Source organism: Zootoca vivipara, chromosome 4 (genome assembly GCF_965207765.1).
Source record: "Zootoca vivipara chromosome 4, rZooViv2.hap1.1, whole genome shotgun sequence".
Lineage (NCBI taxonomy): Eukaryota > Metazoa > Chordata > Lepidosauria > Squamata > Lacertidae > Zootoca > Zootoca vivipara.
The window spans coordinates 35,349,080-35,365,092 of NC_142587.1; the positions used below are offsets into that span (position 1 = coordinate 35,349,080).

General features: G+C 40.9%; 2 protein-coding genes across 5 annotated transcripts in view; one reads left to right on the forward strand and one right to left on the reverse strand.

Moving 5' to 3' along the window:
* Positions 1-15,203, reverse strand: part of PUDP (pseudouridine 5'-phosphatase) — a 63,678-nt gene extending 48,475 nt beyond the window's left edge. Inside the window, exon 1 of the mRNA XM_035116360.3 lies at positions 15,092-15,203. Coding sequence (XP_034972251.2) covers positions 15,092-15,173 — 82 coding nt within the window. The 5' untranslated portion in view covers positions 15,174-15,203. The remainder of the gene's footprint in view (positions 1-15,091) is intronic.
* STS (steroid sulfatase) overlaps positions 1-16,013 on the forward strand; it is a 213,594-nt gene that overhangs the window by 103,155 nt on the left and 94,426 nt on the right. For 3 of the 4 annotated variants that reach the window (XM_088667706.1, XM_035116354.3, XM_035116353.3), the window contains exon 1: positions 14,994-15,122. The exons of the other annotated variant lie outside the window; for it this stretch is intronic. The gene's annotated coding sequence lies outside the window, so the exon portion shown is untranslated. Of the gene's footprint in view, positions 1-14,993; positions 15,123-16,013 lie in introns of those variants that run through there. 4 annotated transcript variants of the gene reach the window in all.

Consider the following 16,013-nt stretch of genomic DNA (forward strand, 5'->3'; position numbering starts at 1 on the left):
CTCTAAGGAATAAATGCCTACAATACAAAGAAAGAATACCTGAACATTATGGGAAAACCTTCTACTTTGTTCTCCCTACTGCTATATAAAGGATAATTTTAATCACCATTTTTGTTCAAAGCTTCTAAAGATTTCTTTCTTTCTTTTACAATACAGACAGTTTCATATGGTTATCCTTGATGTTGTATAAGCAAGTCCTTTATAAACTGCTATTGTATTAAGATGTTTATCACTTGGTAATAAGTAGCAAAACAACATTTTTAAGAGTACGAGGAGGCATTTAAGACAAGCTAGTTAATTCAGAAAGGTGTATTATTCTGCCACCACTGCATTTTTAGTATAGAAAAGGAGTGGGGGAAGGATCCAATTCGTAGATCTGATTTAACTGGTACTTATTACAATGGGAGTCCGATTAAGGGCTCAATGGATGATAGCTGGATTGCCATAATAGACAAAATCATTACACTGTACCATTCAATAACTTTCAAAGAAAAATTTACTGGGCACCGTAACTGATCAATAAGCTTCATTTTAGCCAGCCAGCTGAATAACCCTTATGGCTTTGCTTTACTATAACAACTCTCTATCAGATATACTCCCAACAAATAGCTTCTGAAGTTATCTGCATTTACTAGACTCGTCTGCTTGTCTGCTACTGTCAAGAACTAATTCTACTCTGGGGGACATTTCAAAACACCAGAATTTCTCAGTGTGTGTCAAATAAAATTTCAAAACAACTTAAGACATAGCTCTATAATTTCCTACTTCAGCAATCCTCCACTGTGATTGTCCTTTGAAATTACTGCACCTTTATACATTACAGTCAGGAAGTCCTTAAGATATAAAAGGAAGGTGCCAGATGAACATCCCTGGGGAGAGCATCCCACAAGTCTACATTCCCATTCTCGTGTTACCACCCACTGGACCCTCACATGGAGGAGACAAGAAGGGGCTCAGAGTCCTGGTTGGTTTATATGGGGAGAGGTGGTCATGGGCCACTTATTGCCAGTGCTTGCAAACCCCCTTTGGGCCAAGCAAGTTTTTTTTCTGCCCTGCAACTGGTGACATAAGTTGCCAGGAACAGGACAGATGGATGTGGCTTGGCCAAAATAGCCTTGCAGGCCAAATGGGGAGGACTGGGAGGGCCAATTCGGCATCAGGCTGGAGATTCCACACCCCTGCTCCAGAGGATACTTTTCACCAGCAAAGGTCAGATCCTCATTTTTTTTTATAGGATTGGTTATGTATAGAGTAAACTTTTGGGGCCAAATTCAACTATTTAGGTGTGCTTGCAGGAGCCAGTAAAATGAAGCCCTCCCCCACCCCCAACTCTCATAGCAATTGGAGAACATGAAATGTTTGTGTTGGTGGGACAATTCTAAGTGTGTGGCACTATTTCATTCCCTTTGAAATCAATGTGGCTTATGACATATTCTTCTTCTTTGGCGATCATTCGTAGCCAAGTAAGACTGTCTTCCATGAATATGGTCTTAACTGTGTGTTACTCACAACTAACTAAAGTCCCACTGATTTCAGCGGGTCTTTCCTAAGCATGGCTAAGCCTAGACCCAACTCGTTCTGTTTCAAGAATTTATTCAAAATTCCTGCTTGCATGAGATGAAATGTAATTGCCCACAGATAATTGCCTATTGACAACATGAACTTCTGCATTCCCTTCCCACCACACAATGCAGACTGTCAGCCCAACAGTTCCAAACCGATCAAGCCAAGACAGGTATTTGAGAAGGCTGTGGAAACAGAAGCATTATTGTTGCTTGCTGTAATGAGCCAGTGGAGAGAGCACCTTTGCCCTTTAAAGCCAGGAGAGAATGTGTGCTTGGTTCTTGCAGTACTACTATGCCCCTTTCAATTTACCACATCATAAAATTAGAGCTACCCAGACAAAAAGACTGCAACAGTGACAAAAAGATGTGAACCTTTTTATCCATTCAACACAGTGGTTGAAGTCTTAAAACTGTCTCAAGGTTTACATTACAATTAGTTTTTGCTACCAAATACGTGCTTCGTAAAGCAGAAGCTTCCAACTTCTGAAAAGTTAAGAGACAGAAGCCCTGAACTTAACTTTTCTTTCAAGGCAGTGAGATTGAGTCATATGGCCTTGTATCCCCAACCTGCACAGTTTAGGGTTGAAGGTTAGAAAAGGCTATACACGTGTCACTGTTCCTAATTGTGCACTTAGTAGTATACAAAGCCTTCTCTCACTTTCAGCCTAACCTATGGAGGTTGGAAGGTCCATTTAAAAAAACAAAACACAAATCTGTTAAGCGCATTTCTAACCCACTCTTCACCCTAGGGTGATGTAAGGGGAAGAGAATATAGGGATTCTCTTCCCCTCATCAGAAGCAGCCCCTCCCCAAGCAGCGATAACAGCGAGGATGCTCAGGAGTCCAGTCAGGAAGTGGAGAGAGAGAGGGCCGGGGCTCTCTCAGCACGGTAGAGCCCCTGCGACACAGAAGGGAGGAAGAGAGAGGGGGGGAAGGGGGGGAGAAGGAAAACATGGAGCGTAGACCCTTTCCTCTGGTTCCGGAATTACGCAAGAGGAGGAGGGGAAAGAGATTTGCCGTCCCAAGAGTCTTATGCTGGAGGCGGTCCAGAAGTGGTCCAGTGCCGGATTCTGCGTCGGACTAAGCAGACATGTTGTACACACCCAGCTCACTGTAAATAGACTGCACTAAATAAAAACTGCTGAAAGACAAGCATGTGGAGCGTCGTTACTCTAGAGTAGCCGCAACAATCCCGTGACAGCCATTATTATTATTATTATTAATAATAATAATAATAATAATACCCCACTCATCTGCTGGGTTTCCCCAGCCACTCTGGACGGCTTCCAATAGAATAATAAAATACAATAATCTATTAAACATTAAAAGCTTCCCTAAACAAGGTACCAGAGTAAAGTATAATAATTCAGCAAAACAATAGAACAATTAAAAATTCAATCAAACAACCAACAAATTAACATATACCATAAAACATTAATGCATTGAACATGATGATGAAAAGTTTAGATAAGAACTAACATTCCTCTTTAACCAGGTCTTTGGCTAATTAACATCTGATGCCCTTTTTAATGTGTTGTGGAATGAGAAATAATTGGGCTGTCTTTGTCCTTATTCTTATTACTGTATGCATTTTTTGGTTTTTATATTGTAATTTTATGTTGTGAACCACCCTGAGATCTAGAGGTATAGGGCAGTATACAAATTTATTGAATAAGAAGAGGAAGAGGCAATTCACACATTTATGACAACAGGAGTGACTGCCTGGCTCTATGATACATAAAATGTGGACTAGATGATGTTAATGTTAATTTGGTTGACTGACCAAACCCAAAGAGTACTCACTAACGGTTCCTCATTATCCTGGAAAAAAGTGACAAGTGGGGTGCCACAGAGTTCTGTCCTGGGTCCAATGCTGTTCAACATCTTTATAAATGACTTGCATGAAGGAATTGAGGGAATGCTCATTAAATTTGCAGATGCCACCAAACTGGGAGGGGTAGCTAATGCTACAGAAGACAGAATCAAAATCCAAAATGACCTTAACAGAACTGGGCACAAGCTAACAAAATAAATTTCAATAAGGACAAATGTATGGTTCTGCACTTAGGCAGGAAAAAAGAGATGCACAAATATATGAATGGGGGGGGGAGAACACACTAGCAGTACCTGTGAAAAGGAACTAGGGGTCTTGGTGGACCACAAGCTTAGCATGAGTCAACAGTGTGATGCAGCAGCAAAAAAAAGGCTAATGCTATTATAGACTGCATCAACAGAAGCTTAGTGTCCGTATCAAGGAAAGTAATAGTACCACACTATTCTGCCTTAGTCAGACCACACTTGGAATAACTGTGTCCAATTCTGGGCACCACAATTTAAGAAGGATGTTGACAAGTTGTAACCTGTGTAGAGGAGGGCAACCAAGATGATCAAGGGTCTTGAAACATAGCCTTTTGAGAAGCGCTTGAAGGAGCTAGGTATGTTTAGTCTGGAAAAGAGGAGAGTGAGAGGAGATAGGATAGCCATCTTCAAATATCGTAAGGGCTGTCACATGGAGGAGGGAGCATGCTTGTTTTCTCCTGCTCTGGAGGGTAAGACTCAAACCAATGCCTTCAAGTTGCAAGAAAGGAGATTCCGACTAAACATTTGTAAAAAACTTTCTGACAGTAAGAGCTGTTCAGCAGTGGAACAGACTCTCATGAGAGATAGTGGACTCCACTTCCTTGGAAGTTTTTAAACAGAGGTTGGATGGTCACCTGTCATGTATGCTTTAGCTGAGTGAGATTCCAGCATTGCAGGGGTTGAACTAGATGGCGCTTGGTGTCCCTTCCAACTCCAAGATTCCATGATTCTATGTATTGTTTCAGAACCATGAAGCCAGGAAAAGAAAGAGTTTCTCAGGGTAGAACCAGACAACTATAACTTCTCCATACAAAGCAAATTTCTCAGGTATTATTTACTTCCTGAGATATATACATAATGGCATGGTGGAGAACTATGGAAACATGCAATGCACTGCATTTTCTGTACAGTAAAGGGGGCAGATAATTACGATTATGGATGGAAAAGGTGTGTGAGATAGAACTGAAAAGCCCATTCTGGATTATATTAAATGAAAACGCCTCACCTGAAAATAATTACCTATGCTGTTTAATTGCATCATTTGTAAACACCAAGAGAAAATGAAGGGCTTATTCAGTTACAAAGAACTTTGTTAAGTACAGGGTCGATGTTTGTAGTTAGGACAAGTTAAACTTCACTGTCAGTTTTAATGCCTTTGATTGTCACCGTGAAGGTAAGCTTAAAATCACCAGAAAGAAAAAAAGCAATGTGTGAAAAGTCCCTCAGAGATGTATTTAGATTAAATAAAAATGTAAAAACTGCAGCAAAAAGAGAACCCATGAGTGCATAACTGAGGAGGGTCAGATTATTTATTGATCGGGGCTTAGGTTCATTCCCTTTCATTTGCTCTAATACTACATTACAGCATTTTCTACTGTTTGATTCTTTTCACCTGCTGACTACAGTCTCTTTGCAAATCTATACCCTTCAACGGATTTCTTTAAAAAAACAAACCAACAGGTAAGGCAATCTGTCAAATCTTCATGAAGTATAGAAATATGCCTCTTAGTCCAAAATCAAATCAGAGGAAAGCGAAACTATGATTTACAAACCCCTTAAATTGATGCAGTCGCGACCCTTTCAATGGCTGACACTTTATTTCAGTGGAAGCCGGGACCGCTTCGGACACTACTTGTCCCTACATGTATCGCTATTGCCGCAGGGCCAACTGCTATCAGGGATTTCAAGTTGTGCTGCTGCTACTCATTAGCAACAAAGGTTTGCCTCTTCAGAACATTAAACACTGTATCCATTCCAGCAAGTCACTTGCCCAGGGTTATCAGCAAGGCAAGCAGCATGCCAGGACTATCATTCTCTGATAAATAGGTCAGCATGGACGGATGAGCTGCTAATGATTTTGATCATTTTGTTTTGTTTTTGTCAGTCGTTGCTTAAAAAGTAACTCTGAATTTTCTGCTACAAGTACAGAAAGTCAACTAACTTCATTTCCCATGCCGATGGAAAATACCAGAACTAACTTCTGATTAAAGATGGGAAGGATTGGGGGGGAAACCTGGGAAAATGGGGGGGATAATTCCAGGTTTTTCCCAGGCCTTCCCATCTCTACTTCTGATACAGAGCTACCTGGCTGCTCTTCAGAAAAATAAAGGCTACATAGCATAATATGACTTTTTTTCAAGTAAGGGAATCCCTTACAATTAGAGAAATAGGAAGTGTTTTGAGATAGCAAAGAGGCCTTGAAAACAAAAACAAAAAATATGGCAGGTCACACTAGCCTGCAGACCAGAGGGTTCTCACTCCTAAATAAGGAAAAGGGATAGTTATGTTATTCAGCCACCTGAACAGAACAAGGAGGAACACAATTTATGAAGACTGCTACTTTAAAGCTTAACAAGATTAATTGCATACTAAAGAGCAATTTGCACAGAAAGGTGAACTTAAACTGAATTGGTACTACAGTATTTGCTATGCTGCAGGAGAAAATTCACCTAGGAACCAAACTCCCACATAGAAACGCATACTAACTTGATACACAATGAGACTGTTATCCATTTCCTTTTCAAACAGCCTCTAGCACAAGTTCCGTAGAAGGAAGAGGCCTAATGAAATTCATTTGTTTGAGTCAAGTAGGATAACTGTATTGATAAAAGAAATAAAAGAAAATGGATAATTCAAATTAAATACACATGTAGGAGAGAGCTATTTCTGTAAACAAGACGGCTGTAATTTTTTTTCCATTCTGGTTCTTTTTGTATTAGCTATAGCAACAAACGTGAGTTAATAGCATGAACGCGAGGCTGAGCTCTAAGCTTAACCATAGAGCACTTACACTTTTCACTGAAAGATACAATAGTTCAATAAGCAAAGCAGCTCTTAATGTCCAGAATTTCAACTCCACCCTAGGAGCACAGAAATGTTGGCTTGGTTGACCAGCTGATTGTTTAAAGCTAACTCCTCTATTCTGCAATGTCCATCAGAACATGCAGAGGACTTGGAAATAGGTATGGTCTTCTTTAACTTGAGAAGGTAAGGAACTCAGGGAGCTTCTGAGTCTCATTAAAGACACATCAATTAAGAATAAGTAGTTCTAAGCAGGAAACTAGAAGAACTTGGTCAGGTGCTCTATTACTCCAGCTACGATCCGTTTATCAACTTCATAAGAGATTAGCCAACTAAGTTATACTCACTCGACCTACTAAAATCAGTGGATAAGTGAGCCATGACTAACTTTGGTTTTAATAAGTATATTCACAGTATGAATTAGTCAGAAATTACCTGAAACTTTTGGGGTCCTGCTGTATTCCTAAAGTAACATGTTCACAAAATTACCTTTCTTTTGTATTGTTTAAATATACATTAAAAGCAAATGGTCCCACCTGTCCTCATCAGGGCTCCAACAATGATTTACCATTGATGCTGCCAGAGACTGTCACTTTACAGGTAGGTCTCTGCACATTGGCAGGGCATATAGCTCCATTCAAAACAATTTTCAGTCACCACTGCCAGACAGTAAAACCACTAAAAAATGGTTACAGGTAGGTAGCCGTGTTGGTCTGACGTAGTCAAAACAAAAATAAAAAAAATCATTCCAGTAGCACCTTAGAGACCAACTAAGTTTGTCATAGGTATGAGCTTTCATGTGCATGCACACTTCTTCAGATACACTGGAACAGAAGTCACCAGACCCTATTCATAAGGGTCTGGTGACTTCTGTTTCAGTGTATCTGAAGAAGTGTGCATGCACACAAAAGCTCATACCTATGACAAACTTAGTTGGTCTCTAAGGTGCTACTGGAATGATTTTTTTAATTTTTGTTTTGACTACTAATAAATATGTAACATCTCCCCACAGTGTCTCTAGTTCACATAAGCACTAAATACTTTGAAGAACTCTAAGTGAGTCTTAGGGTAGCCAATGTTGCTGAAGTCCAACTCCCATCATCCCTGACCACTGTTTATGCTGACAGGAACTGGAATTCCAACATCTGGGGGGCACCATGTTGTCTATCCCTGTACTAAATAGGTTTTCTCATTATTCATTCATCAACATTCTCTAGTTTGTATGCATGCATTAACTGGGAACAGCAGAAAACTGGTTCTGATTACTCTAGCTCTGCGTAAAAAGGTGTTCACAGAACCAACATTTAATGTGATGTCCTCTGCTTTTTGGATTGCCACTATACAAAATTACCCTTGGAACAGCATCGTTGTGCCTTTTGTAAAACTGGCACAGAAGATTTTATCCATTATATTATATTATTCAGTGTCCACTTTACAAAGGTCCCCGTGAAAAATACTTGCCGGAGTTTAGTTGCAGGAAGAACTTTGCATGTTTTTGATGTTTTGATAGTTTCATTATACTGTATTACTTTGTGTGTGTCTTAATTTACACTGACAGCCAGGAAATTAAGACCTAAATTTGAGACTCAACTCCGGTTTATTTATTTTGCTTCCGATTTTGTTGAGGTTTATAGCTAAACTAATATAATTAGTACTTACTCACCACTAGACACTTGACACCACTGACAGAACTATTCCCTCCAAATTGTCATGGGGTTGAACAACAGCATATTTCATAACATTAAAAAAAATTAAATTTAGAGTTCCATTCACTTAAGGGTTTTGAAGAAGAGCAGTTGCTGTGCATCATTATGTTTGTCTGTACACCCAGACACATACACCAAGCGCTAATTTCATCATACTACTTTCTATCCAAATCTTCAATGTCAGTTTCACAGACCCATTCAAATGTCTAGATTAGCCAGAGATTCCATAAAACCCAAGTGCTATACAAAAATATGTTGCTGCAAGCCTTGGAAAGCTTCAGCACTTACTTGGGATTCCATTTTATCCAGCAAGCCCACAGAATAAAAGGGAACATACAGATATGCTGTTAAATTTAATTGTAGTGCAGCCTAACCATTTTTTCCTCGGTTGGGGGGCTGCTCTTGTAAATGTAACTTACCACCTATGCTACCAGTATTTACTAAGAATTGAAATGTTTGCCTTTCTTCTTCCGCCCCTTCTCCCCTGCCCACACATACATAAAGATCAGCTTTTCTTCTTTAAAATTATTCAGCAGTACATCAAAATTTTAATTCAGTTATTCCTACTCCCCTGGCGCTGTGCTACACAGTAAAGTGTGCTCTGCTTTTAAGCTGCCTAGCTAAATCTTGTTGCATATGCATTATAGAAATTAGACTTTGAACAGAATTTTAAAACAGCATATTAGAATTCAGATAGACTTGTTCTGCAATTATAGAACTATTCAGGTTTCCACTAATAATAAAACACTAATAATCTTACAAAAAGTGGGAAGCTGATGTAGCATGTTTTCTTACCTCTAAAAGTTTAAGGATTTTTATCATTTAATCCTTCTAATTGCTTACAATGAGAAGGGTGGAATCAGATATCATAGGAGTAGTCTGCCTCATTTGAGGGAGGGAGGGAGGGAGGGAAGGAGATCTGGCTTTTCCTGATTTGAATGTGGTCGCAACATTTTTCTCCTGTGTCCAAAGAATAAGAACTGTAATATTTATCCAGGATGTTCAGGAAGAAAACCCTATAATGAAAAGAAGTCCATGTAAACATAGAGCAGCTGGAAAACAAGTCCAAAAGTATGGAAAGATCAGACATCAATCTGAATGAAAAAGAGAGATGCTAGCTTAAATACAGAGAGCAACCAATTGCGAAGCAGTTATGGAACCCCTAGCAGACTGAGCTTGAAGAGAGGGGAAAGGGAGGCAAACACCGGCTACTGAGAAGATGGAAAACATGGACTTTTCAATCAGCATCATAGTTGAGAGAGCACTGGATCTGTATAAATTCAGTAAGAAAGATTAAGTGATATTAGGAAATTAAATAACTAATTTATCTGAATTGCACTCCCACAACCACAAGGGAAACATCTGTGAAAAGCATATCTCATTCTCTGACAATATAGCACTCTCTTCAACAGTGGATTTAAACAATGGGGTTGTTGTTGTTCTTAACCATTGGGCATATTGTTTAATTAATGTATGCAAATATTTTCGTTAAATGTACATTCTTTATTGAATATGCTGCAACACTTGCAACTATACAAAATTCTCTAGAAACCAGCTCTCTATAACATCCGAACAACTGGATAAAACAAGTTTTCACAACACTGGCAGTGTCCAGGTTGCGCTGCATTTTGCAGAAACATCAACTCCTACTTACAAATAAATACTTGGTTGAAGTTGTCAAAGAGCTCAAAGCAGAGGCTGAAATAATCCATATGTTATTCAATACCTGCTTAGGTATATATTTGTGTCGGTGTATTTGGAATAACGTGGTACATTCTAAACCCAGTTATGAACACACTCATTTCCCCATCATAAATATTGGTTTAATTATGATAATAATGTATTTTTGGTAAATAAAAATGGAAAAACTAGTGAATTAGTTCCTCAAACATAAAGAACCACCCAAACAAAAGAAAGAAATAACTCTATTTCAACCTAACCTATGTGTTAATTCAGGCTTCCTCAACCTTGGCCCTCCAGATGTTTTTGGCCTACAACTCCCATGATCCCCAGCTAGAAGGACCAGTGGTCAGAGATGATGGGAATTGTAGTCTCAAAACATCTGGAGGGCCGAGGTTGAGGAAGCCTGTGTTAATTCATACACTGAATGAGTAGGAAAGTGTCAAGGCTTATTATGGCTCAGTGTGTTTGGGAAGTTATGGAGGAAACCAATATGAATAATGATCATTGCCAAGTAATAATCCTATGGAAGTTTGGGATTCAGGATTGGTGTAGATATGGTTTCTATGTGGATTTTTAAGAGGGCTGGTTCATAACCATTTAGGCATAAATCACTGGGCACTGGGGTCATGAGTTGAGTTTCAGGGTCCTGAGAAGATTTCTGAAAAAGTTGGTACTAGAAGCAGCTTCTCAGGCTACTCCTGAATAGGAGAAGTAACGAGAATACAATTCCATGGCGGACAGATTAATGCAGTAGGGAGCACAAAGCAGCCGTCTAAAAGGTCAGGCATATGTTGGAGGGGATGTTTTAATGGAATACCAATGACAAACAGCTATAGTTAAAAGTGTTCTCAAGAAGGCTAAACAATATAGCTGGAGGCAAGTTTGTGGAAACCTCTTTATAGATACACCAATTGTGTTGCTTTACAGGCAGATAGGAAACTGAATGTTATCCAGTATTTTGGCTTTGATTGCTGAGGATAAGAAACTGCATATAGTGAATGTAGAGAAAACTGAGGTGCTGGTGGCTGTTAGAATGCACAAATATCTGCATGCACACTCAGCAGGAATGTGTTCATAGCAGGATGGATAAGGTGACCAAGAGGAAATTAAATTGAAGATTTAAGTAAGTTAGGAGAAATTGGGAGGGTTGTGGGATTTTATCTGTGCAAAACTGTGGGAATGGTGCTTTCTAGGGAGATTACATTCTAGGGAGATTACCGTACCTGAGGGGATTACCTGAGGGGATTACATTGAATCTTTTTTGGAAAACAGATACAGTGTACATATAGTCTCCAGTTACAAATTTCTAAGTCTCATACACACACACACACTTGGAAGCAGCATATTTTGTATTCAATAAATAGATGTAAAGTGTTACTGAATCCAATGAAGAGCTTTTCAGGTAGTACATGACGGTGGATAGGAAAACACTATTGATGTTCTAGTGTGCATTTATTATATCTATTAAGGAGTACTGCTGTCAGGCACATGTATCTGCCTCAGGGTCCTTATTGTGGAAACTTAATGCTATTCATACAAAGACTGTGGTATAGGTGTGAAATAATGTGGTGCAAAATCAGATTGTTCTTTAAATGCCTGGTTGTTTGCTTTTTTGGTGGGAAGGGGTGCTTTTGATTTGAGTTGTGAGTTGAGAGGACAAAAGTCATTGTAGACCAGTAGGGTCCAAGAATAACCATAAAGAATATTTTTTTTCCTGGTGGGATGAATGGTGTTTAACATATACAGCCAATTGAGTTTCAATAGCAACGGTGAGGGTGGTGGTTATGAAATAGAATTTGTTACTTTTTTGGAGGTGGAGAGATTCTGAAACACAATATTACCTTTCAAAGAAAAAGTTGGCTTTTTTAGTAATCTAAGGATGTGAGACCCAGGAGGGCACTGGGCTTCAGTCACACTTTTTCTTGGTTGCTGGCGATTAAGAATAGAAGTATGGGATGCAAGTGCAATCTGGGAAAGGAAATATGGTTGCCGAGTTCAGAATTACAGTTAATGGGTCTTTGAGTCTGCTTCTGTTAAATTCTAACTCACGTAGCAATTGCTAGCAATGAGATAGCAGATCAGACAGCCAAGGACACTTAGGGATATAAAGACTTGACACTGTGTTGCCTTTGTCCTCTCTGAAAGTAAAATGTTGGGTCAAGCGGATGAGTGATGATCAAAAATTATGGAAAGCAGATCTCACAAGTAAGAGGAAATTTTCTTTGGGGAGATTTCTGGATCTTTAACCAGCAGCAAAAGATGAAACAAGTGGGCCTGTTTAGGATTTTGGCATGGCACTGTACGCTTTTGGAGTAATTTATTCAATGTCAGATAGACTGACACTTTTCTTGTGACATCTGTGAGATACTGGGGTTGAGAAGAAGCCTCTCCCCTGGAATCTAAATGGCTTGGGCATTATACATTTATCTTTAAGACTTTTGCAGGGGAGGGGGCAATATTTGAGGTCCAATGCTGTCAATTTTGTGGGCATTCTTAGGTGATACAGTACTATACTTTTTGAACAACTGTAACTGAGTACTATTATATTATAGCAAGAGTCTGGCAATAACAGGCACTCTCCTTTTTGCTATTAAAATCTGAGGAGGAAGGGGAGATTTCAAGTTGTTTGTTTGCTTCTACTGTCTTAGGTTTTGCACCCACCTTGAGTTTGTATCTCTGGCAATGAAAATGGCTCATCATTTGGGACCTGGAATGGTTTTATTAAAAATAAATAAATCAACCAGCTAATTAGCACTGGACACATCACATCACATTTTTCACCTTTCTCAGGGCAAAGGAGGGCTCTGTTGTACTTAGTTGCCTAATAATTCATCACAACTTGGCAGATGTGCTGGTAAAAGGCAGGAAATATCACTTGTGGCATGTAGAAGAAGTTAGGACAGCTAGCTGACCTGTTGTTGCTTTGATAGTGGGGAAAATGTCAGACAGATGGCATTGCTTGGGTGGCTGTCATATCCTCACAGAATGTTAGCAGACTTGTCAACATGAGCAGCTCAGCTCTGTGCCAGCCCCTAGAGGCCATTTTTGGTGGGACAGCTAGGCCACAGGGGCAAGAGTTCCATCAGTGGCGTAAATTGTTTGGGCAAATCTTGTGTAATTAATACCTTGCCTATTAATTCAAATAATAAAACTGTTTCCCATTACAATTCAATTAATTTATGTGTGTCTTTCAATGGTAGCCTACTCACAAATCACTAGCAATTATACACCCAACATGGATTTACCCAAAGCTTTTTATTTGCACTTGAGATATCCTCAAGCACAAAACATACATTGTAGCATGTACAAAGGGGGAAACCTGCTCCAAATGCAGCTGGTCTTTCAAAGGACTTCAAGAAGTAGCCCTATAATTTACCACTTTAGAGAATTTTAAGCCATATCTGAACACCATGCGCTGCAGCCTTCAAACCAGATGCAATGTGTAAAAATATTGTAGTAATTATGAATGATCAAGTACAAGAAATACTCCTTTGTTGCAATACTGCTGCTTCCCCACTTTGAGATTTTAAGGCAGAGCGGGTCAATAAATTACCTAAATAAATAACATGTTAATACCATACTGACAAGTATCGGCCATACAAAAATTTCTATCTTCTACAAATAGCTTTGCTAATATTTCTATGTTAAGTATATATGGGGATAAACTTGTTTTCACTATATTCTATGGGCACAGCGTACTTACTACAAGAGTGCCATCCAGCAAACAATTACACTGATATTCTATTCCCAATGCGAACCAATGCCTTGGTTAGCATTGCAATCCTGAAGGCCATTTAATCGCAACTGCAAATTTTTCAAGCAAACGCTCTCATTATGATCAACACCAAACAAATGCAAGACTATCCTTCTGTTTACAACTCTATAAACAAATACTAGGAACCATGCTGCCATTGCTGCCTACTTCACAACCTTATGTGAACAAGTGAATACAGTATAGGATTACAGCATCCGTTTAGAATTGCAATTCTAGACACGTAATTGCTATCAAAAGTCCTGTTCATTTCAGCAGAACTAAAACTACCATATTTAAAGTCTAAAGTCGCCTCCAGATGACCCATTTATTTATTATTTTATTTCATAAAATTTAGATGCTGCTAGATTGTAAAAAAAGTTCAAAACAAAGGGAATAAAATTATCAATAAAACAGTTTAAAACATTCAAAAGATAATAAAATCAACAATAAGCTAAAAACAAATTAAAACACTTGTCAACAATTTACACTTATGGGTGGGCTTATATAAGCAATAATGTTTTATCAGGTGCAGTGAAGGCAGCTGCCTGATGTCAATAGGCGGTGAGTTCCAAAGTGTGAGAGCCAACACTAAAAGACCAAATTCTTATAAATGCAGAACAAGTATTAAATGGCACCTTTACAGTCCCAGTGTATCGTGCATTTATTATTAATTTGTCAAACCTCTCTTCAAACTTGCGTTAAATCAGCTCTTTGTTGAGCCTCCATTCTGTGTGTTCGCGGGGAGCTGAGAGAGCACTGCATCATGAATCACTGCTACCCAGTGCTACCTCCCCACCCATCCCCATCGCCTTTCTTTGCTATAAAAAGATCGATTTGGAGGGGAGGCGGGGAGCAGGAAAGAGAGAGAGCAGCTCCCTTTCATTCGAGTTCAATCGTGCAAGCTGCGTTTGCCGCTACGTGACCGAATCCCGTCCAAAAAACAGAAAACCATGCAAGAAGCACCCCAAGTGACCCAACCGGGTTATCGCGATCCCCATCCGCACACCACCCCTGTAAGCGTGTGCACCGTTCTCCAAAACCTGCCCTTCCTTTTAATTTCCTGTTTGCGGAAGTCACGCTCTAGAGAGGCGCGCGTACAAGACCATTTGCAACAGCCCCTAAATAAATGCGGTGGGGGGGGGACGACGACGACAGCCTGGGCAAATGCATTAAAATTCCTGGAATTGGGCGCGCGGGGGGGCGGCGGCGGCGGGGGAATGAACATGTCCACACACTACTACTCATTTGCATTTTCAGACCAGCGCCTATGAAATGGGAAGTGGGTGCGGGTTGGGGGAGTGAAGCACCACATGAGGAGGAATGTCGCCGCCCTTCTTTGCACTTTTGCTCCGTCACCCGAGGGCAGCCCGAAAGCCACGCGCCCGAGCTCTCCACAAGCCCCGCGGCGGCGAGAGGCAGCGCGCACTACTTAAGTCCCAGTTACTATTACTACCAGGCAGCAAGAGTGAGGGGGGGGGAGCAGAGGGCGGCGCGCTACACACCCAGGAGGAGACCGTCCATGTCAAAGATGAGGTGAGTGACGGGCTGAGGCGACGTCGGAACAGGGCGAGCGGGCGAAGCCATAGCGCTGCAACAGCGACCCCCGCCAACAGCAGAGAGACAGCGGTAAAGGGAGCGCCAGGCTCGCGGAGGGAGGCAAAGGGGGCGGAGCGCTGCGGCGATGGGGGGGTGGAGATGGGCGGCTGGAGAGGCTCTGAAGTGCGCGTGCGCCTCTGGCGGTTCCACACGCGTCCCGCAGATTGTGGGGAGGGAGGGGTGGTTTGCTGGCTTGCTGCGCATGCGTGTGTGCTTGCCTGAGCTGCCCGGAGGCTCTGCTTTTTCCGAGACGAGGAGCTTTCTAAGCGTCGCGGTGACCAATTTCAAGATGGGGAGGAGCTGGAAGGGCGTGCGGTTTCGCTGCGCGCGTGCGCACAGGATGGAACGATTAGCATTCGGCGGCCGCTGCTGCAAACGCGCCTTTGGGAGGCGATCCTGCGGGGGAGGGGATACATAAATAAATGAATAAATGCTGCGCTGGAGGAGGGGGGAGGGGGGCTTCGTCATCGACACACAAGGCACTAGTGCGTATTGCACGCCTCAAGCATTATTATGCAAAGGGTGAGAGCCGCGGCTGTTTAAGTGTGGGCAGGTGGAGCCCCCTAACCAGGAGAGCTAATGTGGTTTGAACTATGTGCTTTTCTTTGGGTGCAGAGTTGCTACCTAACAGTGCAATCCTATACATGTCAGCATAGCAGTAAAACCCAGGTGAGCAAGCTTAGGATTTCAATTTTGCATATCAGAAATTAACGATATAAGACTTCTAAGGTTACAGTCCTTAGAAGTGCAGTACACTTCTCAGGAACTGAGTTGAACACAGAGATGTGTCCTTAGGAGCAAACGTGCAATCTGCTAAAAAAATAAAGT